The 24,499-nt window shown below is 38.3% G+C and overlaps 3 protein-coding genes across 3 annotated transcripts in view; 2 read left to right on the forward strand and 1 right to left on the reverse strand.

Annotated features, from left to right (window-relative positions):
• The window catches only part of usp43a (ubiquitin specific peptidase 43a), a 104,597-nt gene extending 98,257 nt beyond the window's left edge, over positions 1 to 6,340 (forward strand). The window contains exons 14-16 of the mRNA XM_062431112.1: positions 342 to 500; positions 4,903 to 5,064; positions 5,175 to 6,340. Of these exons, the coding sequence (XP_062287096.1) occupies positions 342 to 500; positions 4,903 to 5,064; positions 5,175 to 6,340 (1,487 nt within the window). The remainder of the gene's footprint in view (positions 1 to 341; positions 501 to 4,902; positions 5,065 to 5,174) is intronic.
• The window catches only part of zgc:174863 (uncharacterized protein LOC100136852 homolog), a 304,874-nt gene that overhangs the window by 192,647 nt on the left and 87,728 nt on the right, over positions 1 to 24,499 (forward strand). The gene's annotated exons all lie outside the window — the stretch shown is intronic.
• mchr1a (melanin-concentrating hormone receptor 1a) lies at positions 22,506 to 24,421 on the reverse strand. The gene is made up of 2 exons (XM_062439809.1): positions 24,364 to 24,421; positions 22,506 to 23,527 (listed from the first exon to the last, which is right to left on the reverse strand). The coding sequence occupies exons 1-2, from the start codon at positions 24,419 to 24,421 to the stop codon at positions 22,506 to 22,508; spliced, it is 1,080 nt and encodes a 359-aa protein (XP_062295793.1).

The raw sequence follows: 24,499 nt of genomic DNA on the forward strand, positions 1-24,499 counted from the left end.
GGAGTGGTTCTTTGTTTATATGGTGGTGCTATTTTAACAAGCTGAGAGAAAAATACAGCACAGGTCATGCTCATGGCAGGGGAAAAAATGTAACCCAAGTTCAAAGGTATGGTTTTCTATGTGTTTGTGGAGTGACATAGCATATATGCTGTAATTGAGGCATCGGCTTTGGGCTATATGTGTTATGAATTATTCTTATGATTATTGTTGGTTCCAGGGTCTTCATGGAAGTTACTGATATTAAAAAGATAAGCTTTATTTCACGTGATTTGAGCACTTTCTCATCATTGCATCTAAATTACACGTTCCCTGTTTTACATTGTTTCATTTTTCTAATCCAGCCTACTGCAGGAACTCAGTGGACAGCCAGTGGTATAGCTATGATGACAGCAGTGTAGACCTGGTGCCAGAGGAGGAAGTATGTACCAGAGGGGCCTACATCCTTTTCTACCAGAGACGCAATGTCATTCCTTCATGGTCGGCCAGTAGCTCCCTCAGAGGTATGTTACCTATGACTAGGAATTGGCTTACATTCATTATTTGATGGATAAAAGAGAATGTGTATTTGTGTAAATGGATATTAGTAGGACAAAAACCTATTTAATGTGTGTGCTTAAAAAATAAGTTAGAAAATTACTAAAGAAGAGTTCTGAAAGTTAGAGCCGACCCAGATTCTTTTAAACATCCACTATTTTGTTTTAACATTGACCAGTTATATGAGTCAAAAACTGGAAATCATGAAAAGTTATTCATTGCATTTCTGCTGGACCTGCTGGTGTTAGTAAACTGCCAATTTAAAGAAAAATTGCAGTTATCAAAATTACAGAACATTCACAGTGAAAGCATATTTGCATAAGATAAACAAATTCTTGGCCTATAAGCAATTAAATATTGGAATATTGTAAGAATATTGATTCTTTTTCTCCACAGGGCTGACTTGTGAATAATAGTAACATATATGCTGCTGCAAAAGTCATATGGGATAATTTACAGTATTGTTATTTTTGTGTGTGATTACACTTTGTTGTTCAAAGCATGTATAGGCCTATGTCAGGTTATCATGTAATTATGAAATTATTATTATTATTATTATTAATAGCTAACTATTTACAAAGTCAGTGAGATCATCTGTGTGTGTGTGTGTGTGTGTGTGTGTGCGTGTGCGTGCTTGCGTGCCCATGTGTGTGTGTGTTGAAAGGTACAGGATAGTAAGCCATTACACAACACTAAAATACACCAGAAGCCACCAAACTGCTTTTTTGTTTTACATACACCTACATGTCCTAGTACAATATAGTACTAAAGCTTGGTGCCAACAGGTTACCCAAACGCCTGTCGAAACAGATGTGTTTTAGCTGTTTTTTAAATGCATAAAGAGAGTCAGCAGACCATAAGGGTGCAGGCAGAGTTTTCCAAAGTTTAGGCATAATGGCCTAAAAATCTTAATCACCCTTAGGCAGGTGTGTGGAATGGAAGGCAAATTTAGCATGTTTGACCTAAGAGAGTGAGCAAATGTGTAGGGCTGTATAAGGTCTGCCACATGTACAGGAGCCTGACCGTGTAATGCTGAGAAGGTAAAGGTGAGCATTTTGCACTGAATCCTAAACGCAACAGGAAGCCAATGAAGAGATTTAAGAGTTTTAAGCCCGTCTCACAGTAGCATTTTAGATTGTCTGTAGATGATAAAGGGTAAAGATACTGAAAGAGGACAATAGTGCATAGAGATAAAGGGATGAATAAGCACCTCTAGTTCAGTTGCTAAATCTACAGTACTTAATTTACTCATATTTCTCAAATGGAAAAAGCAGGATCTGTTCAGCTGGTTCTCGAATGATGAGGATTGATCAAATGTTACCCCTAAATTATGCAGACTGGATTGGGACAAAACCGGAATCTCACTCTTTTCAACACTATACTGTAGAAAATGTGCCTAGTTAGCCTAAAAGCCTCACTAGATTTGAAGGAACAGTGGAATTGTATATCATCAGCCTATAAATTATAAGCAACATCAAATCTGTTTATCATCTGTCCCAAAGGCAGCAGATATAAGGAGAATAATTGTGGCCCCAGAAATGAAACTTGCGGGACACTACAAGACAGAGGAGAGGGATAGTGGCACAAGTAGTAAGCACATCCCAATTCCAGTCTGTATCAGCTGGATTCATTCAGATGTCCAGTCTTCTTAATTATAACGTGTTTTCCTCTACAGTCACAGAGTGTCTTTACTATGGTCAGTGGCATCCAGCAAACACAGTTCCGCACACAGTGTTGATTGATTGATGGATTGATAACTATTCAAAGGTGCAGAGTGCTTGTTTACATGATGAACACCCAGATGTAATGGATTGTACAGGACACACTCTTTCACATGAAACGGGGTCTTGCTAGCTTCAAAGACAAGTTCAGAACAAATTTGAAAGAAAATATATATATTTTTTAAAATAATAAATAATTAATCCTGTGCAAGGTCACAGGGTGCTGAAACCTCCAGTCTTGCCTCCATCCAGTAACTGTATACTAAGTGCTGGGCTATCATACACATAAATGCATTCCAAAAATATTCAACTAACAGATGAAAAGGCAGAGGAGAGCAGAGAACACAGTAAAAGGTTAGTAAGGATGGAACTATTTGGAGAACACTTTTTTTTTTTTAACAGTAAATCAGTGCATGATAGAAAAGGTCAGCAAACATGTAACATTATTACCAGTCTAAACATATTGTACTACCAGCCTAATTGCTGCTCTTTCAACACCAATAAAACTTTCCTTTGCTTGCTTATGAATTCTCCATATATGTATACATACTCAACAGCACACACTATCATTCAGCGACCCCCCAGATACATCTAAAGAAAAATAGCATGAAAACAACACTGCTCAGCTTGCTGTAATGCAATTCCATGTTATACAGGAGAATGCATTAACACCATGCGAACAGCACAGTATACATATTGTATATATTTTGCTTAGAACGGCGTATCTCATGCCATCTTCCATATCCTCTGTGATTACTGTGCTCATCTACCCTATGATGTATTGCTCACTTGCATGTATTTCTTTTGATATTACTTATTCAACACTCTGGCAGTTTGGATGTAACACACCACCCACTCGAAAGAGGTGGAGATAAAAGAGCAATCTGTTCACATCTGAGTTGGAAAGACAGGACACTTCAGTAGGTTGCATGTTCAAAATGTAAAACTCAGACACATGTAATGTTTTTCCGCCTGTATTTCATCTGTCTGTGTGTAATTTCGTCATGACTGAATGCTCACACAAGATTTAGCTTGTAGTGTAGATGCAATACACATTTATGCAGACATAACACATACACACACATACACAGAAATAGATGATGTTACCCATTTGGTGGACGCAGATGCAGGGGGTTGTCCATGCTCCTGCTCTAGAGCTTGAACCCACAGGTGTATTACCTCCCGCTGTAATTCAGTTTCTCACCTTCACCCCATTAATGTTCAGCACCAGCTGAAGCTCCTTAAGTGGTGTATCTTTGCACTCCACATCTTCACTGGTAGTCACACGAGGCTCAGGAAACACACAATTTTCCCCTAGCAAGAGCTGGGGGAAGCCAGTCTTTAAACCAATAACTTTCAGCCCCCTGGAATAACCTATACACTAAATCACACAATCATTGACTCAGCCAATCAGAGGAGCTCATCTGCAGCCCATTACACATAGTGCTACCACAGCAGGTTCACCAGACAGAGAGAGAAAGATCAACAAACACAAACACACAGAAGGTTGATGCACACAATATACAAATAGACAAAGTTCACTATATGACCTCTGGGTTACAACACAGATTTTTTCAGGTGCTTTCTGTCAATCATGTATACTCAAGCCAAGACAATGTCTTATACCTCGGCGTGTTCTGTACTGGTATTAAACCTTTTACATTTTTATTTCAAACTATAAGAGGAATGAAAAATATACCAACTGCCAAGGAAAGTCAGATACATCATAGCAGGCATGCATGCATGAAAATTAACTCGAAACGTAGTGCTGTGGCTGCTGAGTGGAGGGCATGCTGATATGGATACTGGACATGTCAGAATGCCTTTAATAATTAAGCCTAAGCCATAAACCTTATTATTAACTTAACAACTATTATTATGAACATCCTCTTGCTGTATAGTTACTAACTCACATAAACAATAACAACCCACTTTTGTGTGTACTATGTATGAATATACATGTCACAAAGTATACCAACTGAATGAAAACTAAATTTTTCACCAAAAAATGTAGTTTGTTTATATTTTGTATACTCAAAACATCAAGCACTGTAGTGTGTCTGTTTCTATCTGCATTCTAATAATACCCTACCTACCTGTAGCAACCATCCTGTTTGTTTTGCCCACCTCAGTATTTTGTTTGTTTACTTTGAAACCTGCTCCCACAATGTTCTAATGAAGCGGATTAGCTGCAGTTTGTTGTTTGAAATATGGGTTGAAAGCTCAATGACAACAGAATTTATTTTTACAAAGCTACCGCTACATGCTGTACTTTTTACCTACAAAAAAAGTGACATTTATTATCATTATTATTATCATTATAATTATCATTATTATCATTATTATTGTTGTTGTTTTTGTTGTTGTTGTTGTTATTATTTTGTTCAGCACACAGAGTGTGCCATATATCCATATCCATGCATGCACAATAAACTGCTATATGTTAAAGTGAATACAAACTTAATTAATCATTATTGAATTAGTAGCTTGGCTGTGACCTGCAATCAGGAATGATTAATCACACTGCCATTAATCAGTTAATGGCAGGTTTATTTATACATTCACATAAATAACCCTTGTAAAGGAGTATTTTTAAATTGTGGTATTATTACATTTACTTCCCTTCTTCCCTCTGTGTGTCTCACAGGCTCCACAAGTTCATCAATGTCAGATCACTGGCTAATCCGGCTGACAAGCAACAGTAAGAGAGGCAGTCTTGTGTCTAGATCCTCCACCACCTGCCCGTCTTCCATACCTGACTCGCCAGAGTCTCCAGTCTTCCTTGAGAATGGTTCTAAAGAGGAAAGAGGTAGGGGGCCCTAATCTATTTAGTGGCATATTTATTGATTTCTTCAAGATTAATGTAGTGTATACATTTTGCAAAAACCTAAAACACTTTCCTCTCTACATAATTGTAAGGGGGTTTTGAGAGCAGGCCATTTGTCAGGGGTCTTCAAGGACGCAGTGTGAGTATGAGAGCCCCCACCAAGACCAAGGACACCCTGAGCAAAGTGCTTCCCCTGCGCTGGTCCTTTGGTTCAAAAGACCGACGAAAACCTCACCCAGCACCTCCAGGGGCCCAAGATCCTGCTCCTGTGGAGCTGGTCCAGTATTTGGAATCTGGCCGGCGACCCCGGTGTACAAAGGATCCAATAGTAATGCTGATGAGCGAACCACGCAGTGCAAAGGAATCTGCTGAGAGCAAGACTGCAACCAATATTCGATCTTCCAGTGTTGGGAGCTTAAGTTTTGTGGGTAAAGCAGGAGATGATGCTGAATCTCCACAGGTCCCAGAGGGCCAGAAGAGGCCATCAGACAAAACAGCCACCTTGAGACGAAGTAAGGGGAGCCAGCCAAGGGATGAGGCTACCACCAATATCAGCAGTAGTTCTAGCAGCAACACCCTAACCAGGAGAAAAGATGCCAAGAAGCAGAGCTCCTCCAAAGCTCTCCAGGATACTGAGCCAAAAATGGGCTCCAGTGCTGGAGTTCAGCCCAGCTACAGTACTCCCAGCCTTCATGATGGGACTCTGAGAAGACAAATGGGAGACAGGGCTGATAGGGAGCGTCATGTTGCATATGAAGGAAACTCTAAGCCTAAGAAGGGAGAAGTGCACAAGAGCCATGAGGGACTGCTCTCTTTCTTGAAAGGTAACTTCCTAAAGAAGGATAAGGACCCAAAGAAGTCCAAAGAGAGTGAGTCAGGGAAAGGAGGAGGTGAGGAGGGAGGCAGAAGGACTCTCTCTAGGCTGTCGCTGTCCAACGGAGCAGCAGGAGGCGGAACTGGGGTGGAGGGTGGCAAGTCTTATGGCTCAGGCCAGCTGGGCAGTGAGCTGTCAAACGGGAAGTTGGGACGAACCACCGCGTCTGACATCAAACGCTCCCAGAGCTCCTCCAACATCCCCACAAAGGCAGAGCAGAGCATGCGCAGGACAGCATCTCTACATCGTAACGGGATGTCTACAGCGCCTGCACCAACACACAGCCTGACAACAGACAAACCATCTTACGGTACCCTGCAGAGGACTCGTTACAGCACAACTTCACTGGGACGCAAAAGAACAGTCCCCGAGTCCAGCTTCTGACACAGAGATATATGACACATGCACAAAGCCTTTTACCAGACATCTAGTGAATGACGTCCAATCTCCAAGATCAAAGCAATAGAGCTCAATTCACAGTGGTACACCTTTTTTGTTCCCAGAAAATGCACTGGCTTAAGAGGTTTGCACCATGGAGTTGAGAGCCATGGAGTAAATAAGGGGTGCTATAGTGTTTGGATATAAATAGCAGAATGGAATGATGTAACCTGTCCATTAAAGGTCAGAGGGAGTATATTTCTATTCTGTTTTCTAAGACTTTGAAAACAAGTGCCTGAGCAACCTATATGCAGTTTAGACCAATGAGTTTTTGTCTCTTTAGCACTGGAAGCACGAAATCCCTTACACACGCACACATACAAACATAATCTCCGCATTTGTGTCTTACTATTGTAGCGTGAGTGTTGGAATTCATCACTCCATTTTTCTTAACTGTTTGCTTACAATCAAGACACACTGATTGTGTTCATTATAAGAATGTAATGTGTCCACTTGATTAACGGTGGTACTCTGAGACTGCAGATTCTGATTAACATCAATTAATCATTTTTAATCCCTTGTTTATTTTTTATTTGAAGTAGAGGACAGAGGGCTTTGAACACAAGGCAGTGTTTTCATAAGGCATTAATTTGTCCACTTAAGACCCTGAGTGGAGTTGTTGTTTATTTCATGTTAAGCCTGCAGTAGAAAGACCATGACCTCAACTCTAATGAGTACCTTTGTTAGGAGGGATATTCTGTTTAGGCACTGACCTGGGTTTCTTAATTGTTGTTTGAATGATGATAAAGAATCCCCACTAGATTCAGGGGTGCTTTTCTTTAGCTGAGCTCACTAATCTCCATATAGTGGAAGGGAATTAAAAAAGTGCGTATGTCTACTGTGAAGTGTATTATAAATGCAATATCCACCCATAGAGGTTGTTTTTCACTTTTTATACTGTATAACATCAGTGAGTCATGTTAATTGTGTTCCATGAAGTCTCTCCTTTTCTTTCTTCTACTATTTTTGTGTAACAATTATTTATTCTTGTCTTTGCCATAACGTTATCAGCAGTCATAAAACAGTTGCATTTAGCTGTGAGTTATGTGGAGGTGGTGGCAGCAATTAGCATAACAAGAGAGAGAGCATGAGTATGTTACAGCCTAACAATTAACACATTTGGCCAGTTATCAGAAATCTATGAGTATACATGCATACCCAAACCGAAGAGGGCCGGTGCTTGGCTGAAAGTGAGCGAATGTAGGAATAATAGATAAACGCACACTACAGGGCTCTAGTGTCCACTTTTAATTTATTGAAGGTGACGTCAAGACTCCTATCTTCAGTTTGATGAAGAGCAGTGGTGCTCAAAATGTCACCTTGGTGCAATATATTATAAGTGGACATTGGAGCCCTGCAGTGTACAAACAGTTTTATCTGTTTATTTTGACAGTGATCAAAAAAGAAATATGCCACCAAACACCAAAATGAACACAAAAATGCAAGGTGTGTTAGTGCTTTTGGGTGAGGTTTTTTTTCCTTAATTATTGCTAGTTTTAACAATCCAATCACTGAAAACTCAGCTTTAGCCACTATTCTGTGAATCTGGTATAATGAAGGTTTTATTGTGCACTTTGTTATTTCACAGCTTTACTGCTTGGAGTATTTTATAAATTATGACAGTGTTTATGTCCTGAGAGCTTACTTTATGTGGGGACATGCAGGCATTTTTTGTTGTCTAAATTGAATCTTATTATATTATTATAGTTATTCATATTGTTATTTTTGCAGATTCTTACCTTCACCTTGCTATCTTTTTCAACATCATCTTGAAGTAATTATTCACATTTAGGAAAAAGCACAGTACATTCACAATATTCTTTTTTTCTCCTTTAATTTCTTTCTTTTTTGCCACCGTGCAGCTTCAACCAGAGCCACTTGGAGTAAAGCACTTACCTCAAGGTCAGTTATGTAGCACTGAAGGGAGAATGGAACGATAATTTCATTTCTTGGCCCAGATGTCCCCAACATCTCCATTAATTGGGTGACCTTCCAGTTACAAGCTTACTTCAAATTCTGGTGGTAGAAGATAGTAGCACAAGAGTAAAACAGGGCTGCTGGATCAACTCATTTGCTGCTGCAGTGATGTTTTCAGTGTTGCATGCACTCAAAAATTCCCCATAACATATGTATGCCTTTACTTTGATATTTGCGCAGTGCAGACATGTAATGTGAGCTTTACATGCAATGAGATGCTCTGAAGTTATACTGCTAAAAACATTTTTTTCTGGGAGGAGTAGGTGTACAATGAGAATAATCACAGTGTGCTTGACTTTAACATGGAACAGCTACTCACCTCCCATTGATAATAAACACCAGAACACTAATGCTGAGACTTTACAGGAGATAATAGAATTGAAGCATAAAGTAAAAGCACTGTATCAGCCTTAACCTTCAGAGTATACTTAATACTTAAGAGTATTATAATCTAGTTTATCGTTAACCTTGCAGAAAGCGGCACTCGTTGAATAAGCTCTGTCTTTTGTATAGTCTTCTCTCCATATTATAAATTGCAGTGAATATTGTCATCTTAAATGTCAAGCCCAACTCTAATTATCATCAAATACGTTTGACTTTGCATTTACAGTTAATACACTACACTCTGCATTCTGATGAACTTACACAGTATAGTATTTTGTTCCCTCCATATGTCTTTGGAGTTCAGTGAAATCTCATTTTTATATCATTGAATCTAGACCTGCAATCTAAAGATTAGTCGATTAATTAGTTAATGGATCGACAACTACTTCAATTGAATTGAGCCATTTTTTAGAAACAATACCAAAACTCTCTGGTTCCAGCTTCTTAAATATGATTTTTTTTCTAGCTTCTGTAGTTGTTTATGACAGTAAACTGAAGGTTTTTAAGTTGTGGACTTTTGGTCAGAACAAAATAGGACATTTTAAGTTTTATCTTTGGCTTTTTGAAACAGCGGCTGACATTTTTCACCATTTTCTGACATCTTATAGACCAAACAACTAATCTATTATTCAGGAAAATAATAATAATGAAAATCATTAGTGGAAGCTCTAATTGTGACATGAGATATTAGAAAAATGTCTCTTTAAAGAAAGGAGCAGAAGTTTAATCACATTAGCTGAACTCTGTCATCTGAATGCGTATAATCAGTATCACACAGTATTCTCAAAAATAAGTATGGCATGCTTTAGCACTCTGTTGTCAAAAGCTTGATAATAGGCTTAATAATTTCCATCTCAGTGTAAATATGAAGTCACCCTTGCATGACCACCAACTGCACTGTAGAGAAACTCCCAAAATAACAGTGCCATTTATTTGGTGCAAATGTGTTTTGTTCAAAGGTTGTTAAAATGTCTCAGATTCATTTCACACTACACAGAATTAGACATGCAGTTGTGGTACCAGGCAGTATCATAGTTATGCTTGAAAATAAAGGGCTCCTTTATACTAGAAACATTTTATTGAGGAACCTGAGGGGATTAAGGCTGCAGGAAGCAAGTTTTCTATGTGGAACACAAGTATGTACAGTTTAATTGTTTCATTTACACTGGAATTAATATTGTAGTATGTCTAAGCCTAGGATACAATCTGCTGTTTCTTAGCAACAGTGACTCACCTGAGAACTATACTTTCAAGTCCATGACATGAAATTCTTTATATCACAGGTCAGGGTTTGGTAAGTATGGAGTAGCCATATTTTTTCATGTTTGGAGATGTTTTGAATAAAGTTGTACTCTTTGCTTTCAATTATGAAATTAGACTTTACTAGCCAGTTCAGGGAAACTTAATGGCAAAATTCCCACAATGTGATGAGTGTCCAGAAAACAAAAATTCTAATTCTCACAGGAAAACTTTGGATTCTGTTTATCTTTATCTTTGTTTTTTAGTGCTTCGCCGTGCCCAAAAATTTAAAAAGCCCAAACATTTTCTTGAAAACATGAGATTTCCCCTACTATGTCCTACAGTTGTGTCCTTCAAGTCACTTTGCAGAGCAGGGTGATTGTTTTTGTTTGTTTTTTAAATTGCTTATTGCTTCTACTTTTATCATGCCCCAAGCTGAAAAGGTTATGTTGACAAGTAATTAATTTTGCTGCTGCTATAGTTCAGTTGTGATTTTAATCATTGACACACTGATACATTCTCAATCTGTGCTTTGTTCTTTGGGTGGTTTATCTTTTTTTTATCTTTCTATTTTCACACTGGAATGAGCACAGCATCTGTTGACTCACATACACTCACAAGAACACACAAGTTGTTTGTTTTTACTAACACCTGCTGTCTGTGAGCTTTTTTAGCTAGTTTTAACCTTCATGTCGTCCTCCCGGGTCAAATTGACCCCCCCTGTTTTGACTGTTCCCCCCTTCCTCTTTTCCTTTGTCCCTCTTCCCTTTCTTCCTCCTTCTTTCCTTCCCCCTTTCTTCCCTCCTTCCCTCCTTCTTTCCTTATTTCCTTCCTTTCTTCCTTCCTTCCTCCCTCCCTCCTTCTTTCCTTCCTTTCTTTCTTCCTTCTTTCCTACCTTCCTCCCTTCCTTCTTTCCTTCCGTCCTTCCTTCCTTCCTTCTTCCTCCCTTCCTTCTTTCCTCTGTCCTTCTTTCCTTCCTTCCTCCCTTCCTGTTTTCCTTCTTTCCTCTCCTCCCTTCTGTGTGTCCTTCCTCCCTCCTTTCCTTCCCTCCTTCTCTCTTTCTTTCCTTCCCTCCTTCCTTCCTTGCTCCTTTCCTTCCTCCCTCCTTTCCTTCCTTCCTTTCTTCCTCCTTCCCTTACGTCCGTCCTCCCTTCCTCCCTTACTTCCTTCCCTCTTCCTCCCTTCCTTCCTTCCTTCTTCCTTCTTCCTCCCTTCCTTCCTTGCTCCTTTCCTTCCTCCCTCCTTTCCTTCCCTCCTTCTCTCTTTCTTTCCTTCCCTCCTTCCTTCCTTGCTCCTTTCCTTCCTCCCTCCTTTCCTTCCTTCCTTTCTTCCTCCTTCCCTTACTTCCTTCCTCCCTTCCTCCCTTACTTCCTCCCTTCCTTCTTCCTTCTTCCTCCCTTCCTTCCTTGCTCCTTTCCTTCCTCCCTCCTTTCCTTCCTTCCTTCCTTCCTTCCTTCCTTCCTTCTTCCTCCCTTCCTTCCTTCCTTCTTTGACTCGAGAACAACAGGAGGGTTAAGTGACTCAGCAACAAAACTCATGTGGGTCCTTTGCACCCACACTAATGGATAACTAATGGACATTGACATGCGGATAGATCTTTGAGCAGGTGTGTGCAGAAATAAATATACACACACATACAGCAATACTAAATGCACCATTTACCCAAAAAGTTAGATTCTTAGTTTTTCTCCTTGAAATGTCAAGAGGCCTACCAAATCTTATACATGGATTCCCATAGGCTGAAATCACTATAACCGCACAGATTTTTTTTTAATGACACACTGTAGCTGGAGATTTGTGCTCTTAACAGCCAAGTTCCCTTCAAAGAAGGGTGGCAAAATGATAGCTGTGACTTTGTACTAAACAAACAAATGCAAGCATTCATGCAGCCTCTCTATGGTGTTGTCCATAATCAAATTGTGACAATGATAGAGAATGAGAAACTCTCTTTGAAGACTGTATGCTATCTGTATGTTATAATGATGATGATTCTGAACACGTAGTTGTAGGCTTATTTACAAATCAAAATAAATGGTGGCCATTTCCATCTTGCATCTAGTCTAAAACACCAGATCCAAGTTCAGTTTGTTTCCTGCCGTTTAGATAAAAGCAGGTAATCATGATGTGGAAAGAAAGAAATTCACTTGTGTTAGGTTTTTCTCTGAGAAGGAAGCAGTCGATTTCAATGTATTTAAGAGGTCGAAGGATGTAGAGTTTAAATAGGGACACAAAGTCTGTAATGCATAATAAATCTTCCTTTGTTTCTGTTTTGTTTTTTTCTTAACATGGCTAAATCCACATATGGATGCATACACACAATGTTTACTCTGCCAAACTGAGCACTTCGATGTTAACACAATTTATTGATGAAATGTGGGTTGAAGATGTTTTTATATTCAATTTTTCTACATTTTATTAAAATAAAATATGTGTATATATTTATAGATATACACAGACAGAACTATGTGTGTGTGTGTGTGTGTGTGTGTGTGTGTGTGTGTGTGTGTGTGTGTGTGTGTGTGTGTGTGTGTGTGTGTGTGTGTTGGAGAGAGAAAGAGAGAGAGAGAACAAGTAAGCTAATCATCTTTGACATTCAACCTATTGGGTGTAGTGATTTGGGAATAAGATGTGATGGTATTCAATTGACTCTCTTGCAATGTTTTCTGCCTGAGTAGTCTTCTGTACGTGATGGTATATTGTTCCATTTTTCAGTATGACAAATAAAGAGATATTATTTATGACAATGGCGTTTCTCTCATCAACTTATCTACTTGATTATAAATTGCATAATACAAAAATGTACATTGGAATATCTTATCAGCAATGCAACAGTCTAATTCAAATATATTTAAGGAAATGAGTTTAAGAGACATTATTCAGCAAATTACAAGCAACAAAGAAGAAAAAAGCTACCAGTGAGTTTTAGTGTGACCATACATAATGTATGTAATTGATTAATTGTGGCATTCAACAGAAAATGAGCTGACAATTAAATAATCAATCAAGCACTTGCTCATTTCAGCTACACCAATGTGACGATTTTACAATTTCACACTATCTCATAAGTAATAGTAAATTGAATCTCTTCAAGTTTTGGACTGTTTATTGGACACAACAAGCAATTTAAATAAGTTCCCTTGGGTTAAGAGAAATTGTAATGAGCATTTTTCACATGGGAAGAGCTAGGATGTAAACGATGGAACCCGTCACATTTGGAAGACACAGGATGACCATCATCTGATACGCTCATGTGTATAATAATTAGTCTGGCTCTGTTCAGGTGAGGATTGGTCATCAAAAGGTAAGAGCCTGGTTTCTGGGTATGGTCGGCCCAAATTGATGGGACCCATTGTAACAAAAACAAATGTAACCTTCTTGGTTGAGTTACAGAATATACTAATTTTTTAAGAAAGTTCATTTTGGATCTTTCTATTTGATGTCAAGAACTGCTGCTTATCATCGCCTGTTGCTGCACTCCCTCCCCTAGTCAGTGAGGAGAAACTGCAGAGAAAGATAGCAAGAGGATTTTCTCTATTGATACCTGCTGGCCCACCTCAATGAGTTTGAATATGTAATGAATGTGTTCTCCATAATCCATCAACCATCCCTGAAGGCTTACAAGAGTACCGATGCTTATAATGACTTCATTCATATGTTGCTTTGAGTTGCTTCAGTTAGCCATGTCCCTCAAAAGGAATGGGCAAGCATGAAATGGCTTTTTTAATACTATACATAATTGCAAAACGATGCATATCTTTGTTACGTTTGCAGTATTCTCATCCTTTAATGATTGAGTGCTTGAGAATGGCCTCACAAGTTGCATCACATCCTCTGTTTCTCCTGCTGAGTACCAGGGATTAAGCAAATGACAAAGGCTATAAGAGGATTTGGCTGGTAGGGATGATGGAGGTGATGTGGTCTTTGCGATACCAGCAGTGTGTCTTGAGCCTTGCCTCTCAGAATATCATGCTCTTTCTCCATATCTTCCTCTTATATTTACATTGTTGAAGGTTTTATGTGTAAATAGCAAAGAACAAATAACCCATGAGTCATTCTTTTATATCTCTAGTTGATTCCAATTAGCTGATTCAGCTGAATGAAGCTAGATCTCTGTGCTTACAATGTGCAACCCCCACAGAGATAGTCTTTGGCTGCTGTATATTTTTAACTCCCAAACCAAAGGTGTAAAATTCTTCATTCAAATGACAATTTGTTTTGTCAGAGGCGTCACTCATAGTGATTAACCTACAGAGAATTATCAGCAACAGCAGCAGCTCCCTTTGGATTTATTTCATAACAAGTTTCAGTTCATTAGTTGTCTGTCTGCAACTTTACTGCTTTGGTACACTCTCACCACTCTCGTTATGTCGTTTACAGCCACAACAGGCAGCTGTTGTCAGAGCAAAAGCTATAGCGACCCACTGTGCACTACCTGCTCAGCACCAATTGGCAAACAGCCACAGTTAGTGACTAGCTAGTGAACATTATGGAGCATTGAGGTGCTAAAGAGCAAGATATTACCCCCAGGAATCACAGATCATGCTTTTAAGTAAACACCTTACTCTGCACATACATCATTCTGGATAGTGAAGATGAAACTTCAAGGTCAAGTAACACCAAACAAAACACATTTTTGAGTGGAGGGAGGCTTTGAGGAAAATGCAGTTTTTGTCACAATCATTATAAAATCCCCTAGACTGAATGGAGCTATAGCATTACACTTCTGTGCTTAAGTTAAAATACTCCATGAATAATCCTACATGGCATGACTGCAAGTGAAGGCTGGTGATGATGTCAGGGAGATCAAGGAATGAGATAATTCGAGTTGCAGAAATGACTTGAACATAACAACCCAGAGAGCACCATTTTTGGTTCACATAAACCCGTAAGCTTTGGATTTCATAAGGTAGGCTACAAAGTGTATGTCTTGTACAAGCATATTTACTGACAGTGGGTGCCAACATATTTATTTACCCTAACACTGCACATTCTGCTGCCAGACTGGAAATACTGAATGGAAATATTAAATGGCACCAAATGTAACACCTCTGTCAGACTAATTACTTTAAACCTTTATACTGTAGCTCCAGATTGCGAAATGTACAGATGTGATTCTTGCAAAGGTGTTTAAGTAAAACATGCACACATGCACAGTGTCATGCCTACACACAAGTACACACTCTCATCTGCTTCTGGATGTCAGAGATTGAGTGTGAAACACTCTTCAAGTAGACCCAACACTCATGGGTCACTAAATATGCCCATAACTATTACTTGAACAGCACTCCACACTATTATGCAACGTTCTGAGAGATGTATGGATGGTGAAGACTAATACCTCTATTTTCCCATTTTTTCTGGTTGTGTATGTCTATGTGTATGATTTCTGTCTGTGTACATGTTGCTGCAAACACAGAGAAACCTTACTCCAGACAGGTCTCATGAAAAAGTGGTAATTCACATTATCATATGTATATATATAAATATATATATTATATCAGGAGAGCCTTAAGAAAATACTTTGACTCTGTGAGACATCAGATTTCAAACAAATTCATTTCTTAACTAAGTTACAAACTCTATTTGACACATTTGGTTTTTTTTAATCATTAAATATTTTGATTTTCAAAATAGAGGTGTCTTTATTCTAGTCTTTTGAACATTTACCCCATGACTACTGCTATCTTAACTCCCTGCAGAGGTCGGGCCGAGGAGGAGGAATAGCAACTGTCTATAAAAGTCATTATAAATGTAAGCAGCTATTGCTATCCCCTACCTTAACCCTAACCCTAACCCTAACCCTACCCGTCTCCAGATGGTACAAAATGCCACTGCACATTCTTTAACTGGCAAACGTAAACACGAGCACATTTCCCCCATTTTAGTCTCACTCCACTGGTTGCCCATACATTTTAGGATCCATTTTTTAATTATTTTATCTGTTTTTAATTCTCTCAGTGTTCTTGCCCTGACCACCTGCCCTCTCAGGTCAGCTGGTCAGCTGCTCCTGAGTGTGCCAAAAACTAAGCGGCTCCAAAATTATGGAATGATCTGCCTCAGCACATTAGATAGGCCTCTTCTCTGTCTGTTTTTAAATCTCTTCTTAAAACCCATCTTTTCTCCTTGGCCTTTGAAACTTAGTAAGACATTTACTTTATTTATTTGATTTCATTTGATTTGATTTGATTTGATTTGATTTGATTGTTTTTATTTTATGGCTATTATTTGTACTCATGTTTTATGTCTTTTAATTTATTTTATATGTATTTTATTAGTTTTATGCCTCATGTGAGCTGTTATTTCTTTTATTTATGTATTTTATTTGTTCTTCTGTACAGCACTGTGTTCCACTGTGGTTGTTTTAAAGTGCTGAACAAATAAAGTTGAATTGGAATGGATTGGATAGTCGTGTGCCATTGCCATATTATAGAAAATATTACCAGACTGCAATTGTATGGACCCTATTTTCCTGCCAGTCCATTCCTTTAAAATTTCTCCTTCCTCCTCTTTTTCTTTTGGTGTTTATTGGTGGTTAGCAAACAACTTTCAGTGCACTACCACAAACTACTGGACTTTATCAGATACAGTGTTCAACCCAAATTGCCTCAATTCACAACATTTTCTTTTCTATAACTCAGACCCAACTGCCTGATTTGGTACAAATTCCTCCGTCAGTGTTACACCCAGCTCCTCTCCAGAAATGTCCACAACATTCAAGAATCTCCTGGCACCATCCAACACCATCTTAATCCTTTCTGATTTTCCCTTTATTTTGACAGCACAGTTGATAATCATGGCAATTAATGCCAAAAAGGCTTACTTGTCAATGCAGATATTTTGTTAAGCTCCATTCCTTCTCTGACAGCCTCATTTCTGCTCTGATTTTACTCTGACTTTACACTGTGCTGGTTCCTCTCACAGTGCAGGCACTTTGCTTGCTCTTTATACTCCTCCATTTTGCAATTGTCCTTACCACATCTGCCAAATTGTATGACTCCTTTACACATGCAGCAATATGTCAACATTGCAAATTTCCCCATTGTGGGACTAATAAAGGAATATCTTATCTTATGTCCAGACAGCAAAAACACCTCAGAGGAGCCCTCTCATATAGCCTTGCCATGTAGCAAACATAATCCAGACACACTCTTCCTTGTACTTCTCCTCTAAAAGTCAAACAAATCAACTTACAATCTTTTTTTGCCTTCTCTCAATCTTTTCATTCTTCTTGCTTCAAGCACCCCTTCAACATCCTCAAATGACTCAGTGTCTACTGGCAGTGGCACACCGCTTATGACTCCTTTCTTAATTGCTTCTGATCCAAGTCGGAAGCATTCGTCAAAGCTATGACCTTTGTATGTATGTACTAATATGTAGGGCTTTCAATCTCTGACGCTTGCATACAAAATAAGTTATTACCATCCCACTAAAAGTTTCTCAGAAAATAAATAAAGCAGATGAAAACATATTGTGCAAGCTCTTTGGGCCGCCCATTTAAGTGAAACAATTTATAAAACATATACAAAAAATAGCCTAAACTCAACCCTTTTTACAACAGCACCATATAGTCTGCACCCAAAATCAGGTGCAATACATTTAATCTATTTTTTTTGTTCTTCTAATGTGTACAAGTACAGCACCTTAAGTTACAACTACTGTACAAAAAGTTTAATACAAATAAATTAATTTAAACAAACATCTTAAACATGCTGCAATGTCCATGTCTGATGGTAACCAGGCAACATACAAAAAAGTCTAGCCATACGCTAGGCTAAAGCACTGGGATGGATATCTTTCATGCAGGATGGATGGATGGAATTTAACATCAAGTGTACAATGGGTGTTCCACATGGCTCAGTGTTAGGTCCTCTATTATTAAACCTCTAAATGAATTAGCTCTCTGTCTTTGATAGGCATCACTATATTGAGGTCATTTAGCTGCAAACAGCTTGGTCTCTCTCCAAACACAGTGATGATCTTTTAGTATATTAGTGACAAACATTCATTACTCGTCTAATATGACTTGAAACATAATTTCAGTTAGGTATTTACACTCTGTTCAGTCTACTAAGAGATTTGGCTATTCTGTGATTCAGCAAAATAGCTTCACTTCAACTTTAACAACCAGCTAATATGCACGATTTACTATTTACTAAAATCAAAGAAAGAACCCGGAAAACTGCAGTGAAGCAACTCTGACAGCTGAAATTATATTAAATTAATAACATTACTTTGCTTATACAAAGCCAAAAAGAAAGTGTGGACAGTGAATAAGCCAAAGCCAAAACTGCAAGCTACACTGCAGGCTCTACTGTTAGGCGTTAGCCAGACTGAACATCTGAACAGCAAACCCCGGATGCCCATTAGCCAGCTAATGTAATGTTATTCCCACAGTTTGTATTCAACAGCATGGTATCCATTTTAAACTAATTTAAATTCCAGATTCAATGACACAAATATTTTTTTAAAGTGCTTACATGGCTCACAACACCAAGATAAAAAATGCTAAAATGAATTGCTTGGAGCCACTTAGCATTTTCAAATGATGCTGGTCGGATTCTTCAATATGTTCAAGTTTGATGAACACAATTGAATAAAACCATGGAAATGCCTAAACTCTATATCATTTATTAATGACAGTGCCTAGCTCAAAACCTCAACAGGCACGCATCAAACTTCCAACTCAAGTTTTTTTGGACATTTTTTTTTTTTTTTTTAAATGTCAGTAAATTACTGGTCCAACATTGGATTTTATGGAAACCAATAACTACATATCTTACAGTACAGTCTGGGTTTTGGGAGGTCTGAGTTTATTGACTATAAATCTTTCTATAAAATATTTGAATTGTCAGCACAGCAGGTATAACTATATAACTTACAGTTTAGAAGACTTTTATTGATGACTGGACTCTACTTGAATGTGATAAAGCCATAATTGATCTTATCTGGACTTCCTGACTGACACAGGAAAATGTGAGTGAATGAGTCTCACAGGTTAGACTTAATAGGTCTTCACTAGGAAATAAATGATTAAGGTTAGACAGCTTCTTTTTCTAAAATTGTGTTGTACTGGAATACACAAATGTATTATTTTGTATGTGAGTGTGTTTTTCTGTGTGAAATGTTCCACATTTGAAAGGAATCTGACATTAAAGTTTCATCTTATGTAATTGCAGCCTATATTTGGATGATATTAGATGTCTTGAGGCTGAGCGCACATAAGTAGACATGAAAAGAAAAGGCACCCCTGCTTGCTTTGAAATACAGTACAACATCTGTATTAAATGAGAAGCTATAATGATCTTTTTTTTCTATAAACCATAGATCACAAAATTGCATATGTGCCATCAGCATTTTAATTTATCCCATACTTTAGTTACTGACCAAATACCTGCAAAACTGATGGCATTCCATCACGCTCAGCTATACTGTGCCTTTAGTGTGAAATAGCAAATGTTAGCATCCTAACATGCTAAATTAAGATTGTGCACATTGCAATACCACATTGTAATAGCATTTAGTTCAAAGCAGCACTGTGCCACAGCCACAGAGATTGTTAATAGATTGTATTATACAAGTATCTATATTAACAAATGACTCAAAACAAAGTCTCCAGTCATTACCTTTGTAGACTCCTCTAAGCTCAGCCCAGCAAAACATATTTTCTATAAAATTGTTTAGTGTCTGTTATGAGAAATGCACAGTTTATGTAATTTTACTGCTGCAATATATATGATAACTTTGTCAACCGCATAACACATTTTTTTGTTGGATCACTTATATCTCTCTTTTCATTTGGATAAAGCAGTATGCACCTCTCATCTGCAAAGCCTCTCAAGTACTGCACAACAATACTACAAACCATATGGACACATTAATTAAATCCTAAATTGTGTGACCAGCAGGGAAGAAAGACACAAGCTTCTTTGCTTTTCTGTCCATCAGACTTGTACGTGAATCCACATAGAGTCAATACAAAACTGATTGTGTACGATTTTTAATTATCTCATAACTGTGGCCCTCTCACTCAATATCTGTTCTCTCTCACTGCTCCTCAGTTGTCCAGTGATGATGAAGTGCCATGTACATACACGCAATATCCAATGATGTCTTTACTGAAGTTACCATAACTTTGAAACATCCCATGGAACCATGTTGTTCCAAACACTGCCCACTCACAGTCCAAGAAATGGCAAATTCCCTCTTTGTTTGTAAGAATAAAGAATGACAAATATATAAAGAAACATTTATTGATGAAATCAAATAACAAACCTGGAAGATTTGAATTATGCTTTTCAGACTGTATGAGGCATCTATGGAAATGAGTCCTGGGCTCCAGCAAAGATTTCAGTACATTTTTTGCTTAAAACACCATTTCTTTTTTTGTTTTGGTTAATGATATTCAAAATACACTAACTTTGAATGTCTGAGGACCAAATGTGCTTTACATAAGTTAAAAGTCAAACAAAACAATAACAAAAAGAACAACAACCACAGTACAAGTATGTCCAGTTTGATAGTTTGATACAAATTTTAAATATGTCTTTTACATATTGTTTTATGATACTACATAACTGCATTATCCACGGTTCGTCTCCCGGCTGGGGAACCTGCATAGCATGTCATTCCCCTCTCTTTCTCCCCATCCTTCCTGCCTTTACACTATTTGTCAATTGAAGGCAAAATGCCCCAAAAATTATCTTTAAAAACAAAAAAGTTCACATCACTACATATAGAGAGCCCCACAACTTATTTTTCATTAACGATTAAGCAAAATTGCAAATTTTTGACAGACACTTTTGAAAGAAAACAACAGTTACAGAGTCTCTCATCCTTGATGGGGACCCCACATGGTATCGATGGACAAGCCGGTAGGGTAATGGGTTTCTAAGACTAACAATAGGTTAGTCTTAAAAATCAATGTACCAATAAGAATTTCCTCTGTTCTCTTAAAAATACAATTCAAAAGTAAGCCTTTCTAAATTTGACAGTTGATGGCATCAAAGATATTTTGGGACCCTGAAAACTAGGACAAGGACCAGAAAAGGTTGAGAAACCCTGAGTTACATAATCAATGACAATTTATATTGACATTAATAACCCTTACCAAATATCATTCTAACATCATAACTGTATATAATATCAATAGGACAAGATTAACAACATCTCATAATTACAAGTCTTATAGATAGATTTGACATAGGCTCATCCACAACCCAGCCCTACATTTATATTCTTGGCTTTGCATTTCAGACTGAATCAATATTGTCACAGTAAATGCTGCAACTTTCACTGCCTGAAAAATAACCATTTTATTTATTCAATAGGTTATTCAGGAGGAAATACAACAACTTTGGGATGTTTGGAGATGTAAAATCCTTACAGAAAATCAGTTTAAACCAATCTTCTCAAAAACATGTATCATGTAAGGAGTGGACGTGATTGTTTTTGGTTTTTGTTTAATGAGGGCTGTTAACAGCTGCTTTTAACTGTTTTCTCTAATGAGAGCAGATGCTGTCTCATTTACTTTAGTGTGTCACTCTGCACAATTACAAGACCAGTTTTTGTCGCTATACTGCAGGAGATGAATGAAAATCCAAGCTTTCACAAATAATGAGCAGGTTGGATTTGTGTGGATATGCACTTTTCACTGAAGACATTTTGTCTTGGCATATAGGAAAGACAACATGTCTTTGCACACGGGTTACAAATAACATTAACAGCAGCTCAGTTCTATTCAAGTGTCAGTAAGTCATGACAGTGTGCCAGTGTGAGCCAGTGTGCACACTACCAGGATCCTGAAAACAAAGCAGCTAAATGGAATTCAGCCATCATTCATTTATAACAGTTGTGCTTTTTCCTATTGTAACATGCCAAAATCTTTATGTCCTACAGAGTCCCTTTGCATTGGATAAATAATGTGTGTGTTTAAGTGTGTATATTCACAATGCAATATTTACTATGATGTTAAAGTTTAATTGCTGCCCTGAGCTGCAATTATTTTATGACATTTACTCCACTTGTTGCCATTTAGCTGCTGTTACACCATTAGCTTGAGATGCATTCAGTTTTACATTAAAATACATTAGAAAAAAGAAAAAAGATGGATGACTTGTATTGAAGATGTGTATGCACACAAGCTGTATCAATCCACTTGAAGAATGTCTAGAGAATTCAGCAGAAAGGAGGAAAATAACAAAACAAAATGTTAATTGAAAGAAGCAAGTTGAAATTGTCTGTGTATTCAATCCAAACACACACATATTGAGAAACGATGCATCAGTTTTTCACTGGTCTTAAACACAAGCCAGTAGTGCAGTCGTTTGCCAATCTTTTTAAAAAAGAGAAACAACTCAGGATTGAAAGACATGATTGACTCAAGAACTTTAGGAATTTACAAACTACATTTTCTCTTGGTTATACATGTGCAAATTCAAGTTCCATTCATAGTGCTTATCAGTTACACAGATACACAGTGATGAAGATATTTTGATACTTATTTGTTGATTATTCACTGTGAAGCCACATTGGAGGGTATCATCTCCCCAGAGGCTGGCTCCTGCTGAGCCCCTTCAGGTACCATTCTCACACTCATACTTCCGCCATCTGTGGTGCTCGGGTTCACACGAAACTTTCTATTAACTGGGCGTACCGCTCTGAGGAAGAGCCTCTTGAAGGTCTCACTGAGGATAATGTAAAGGAATGGGTTGATGCAGCTGTTAGCATAACCCATGCTAATGGCTATATTGTAGGCATAGGAGAAAGCCAGGCTTGGCTTGTGCACTCCAAGGTGGACCAGCTGGAGAATGTAGTAAGGGGCCCAACAGATGAAAAAAGCCAAGCAGATAGCTACTGCCATTCGGGTCACCTTCCTGGTACGCACCCTCAAACTCCGTGGAGGCAATGGTGCCACACTGGTGGACATGTGCTGGAGGATCTTGAAGAACACCAGGCAGATGATGGATAAAGGTATAGCAAATGCTAAGAAGAACTGATAAAGTGTAAACCAGTATGTGTCAGTCACCGGGTCAGGCAGAAGTAGAGCACAGGCCACCAGGCCATCTGGAAGTGGCATCAGGCCTGCGTACATCCACACAGGGATGATGGTGAGCAGGGACAGACCCCACACCAGGCCAATTACCAACGCAGCCACACAGGGTGTGCGGATGTAGTTGAAGCGGATGGGATGGACCGTAGCCAAGTAACGATCAAGGGTCATTGCAGTGAGGATGTATGTACTGACGATCTGGCTATTGGAGTCAAGCGCAGTGATGACAGTACACATTACAGCTCCAAAGTGCCAGGTACCGTTGCCCAGCAACTGGTGGATTAGGAATGGCATCCCAAGTAGAAACAGGAGATCAACAATTGACAAATTTAAGATAAAGATGTCTGGAACAGTTTGTTTGGCACGGCACTTGGTTTTCTTCATGATGGTGTAGATGACAATGCAATTCCCCATGATACCCAGAAAGCAGATGATGCCAAAGATGACAGGGAGGATGGCACTGCCAAGAAGTGTCCCATCTACAGCTGGAGACAAGATAAAGAGGGAGCAGCAGTTAAATATAGAAGACAAATATTAAGTGATATCCTGCCTGTCATTATGTGTTGATTGTTGTATTGACTTATGCTTTATGATATGATATACCTGGGTTAGGGGGTTATTAAGTATGGATTATTGATGTCAATTGTGTGTGTGTGTGTGGGGGGGGGGGGGTGTCTGTGTGTGTGTGTGTGTGTGTGCATATGTGTATGTTGGTTCTTTCAACATTACACAAATCAAAGATGGGGGCAAACGATTTGTCAATGCTCTGTGTAATGATTCAATACCTTAAATGCTTGATGTGATTACATAATGTGTAAATTTAAACACAAAAAGGTGGACAACAAAGTCACATAAATGTCTTTAAAAAATGTATATTAAAGAAACTTTTTTTTTTTAAACTTACCAATCAGTCAATAACTTTATCATTGTTAACACTAAAACAGCATGCATTAGTCACGAAGTAGAAATTGTAATAGGCAATAGCCTTTAGCAGTGGCAAAGTTAAAATTAAGAAATTAAGTCGCAATTCACATTGGTCATCGAGCATATTTATTGAAAGGAATTCACTGCAGCCTGACTTTGTGCAGCAGACTATGGGAGAGAGAGAGAGAGAGAGAGAGAGAGAGAGAGAGAGAGAGAGAGAGAGAGAGAGAGAGAGAGAGAGAGAGAGAGAGAGAGAGAGAGAGGACACAAGACAACTTTGGGTGACAGAAAAAAACTAAAAGAGAAAATAAAAACGAAAACCCGATAAAACATGAATGCAGTTATTATGCTTATACATTAGATATTAGATTCAATGTGCACTTGTTGCTCAACCTACCTGTTGTTGTTGAATTAGTGTCTCCGAGAGAAAAATTAGAATCGTTAAAGAAATCCATCGGTAAAATTCCAAGTATATCCAAGTTGAGAAAGTGCCTGCTTCCTAGGTAAAATGCATCTGAAGCAGCCCTATGACC

Source organism: Scomber scombrus, chromosome 2, assembly GCF_963691925.1.
Source record: "Scomber scombrus chromosome 2, fScoSco1.1, whole genome shotgun sequence".
NCBI classification, from domain to species: domain Eukaryota; kingdom Metazoa; phylum Chordata; class Actinopteri; order Scombriformes; family Scombridae; genus Scomber; species Scomber scombrus.

What these genes read in the sequence shown, in the direction of transcription:
- mchr1a (XM_062439809.1), bottom strand. Translation starts at nt 24,421, where the DNA reads ATGGATTTCTTTAACGATTCTAATTTTTCTCTCGGAGACACTAATTCA. An exon ending in CACTAATTCAACAACAACAG is followed by an intron (nt 23,528 to 24,363) that starts GTAGGTTGAGCA and finishes TCTTGTCTCCAG; the next exon opens with CTGTAGATGGGACACTTCTT.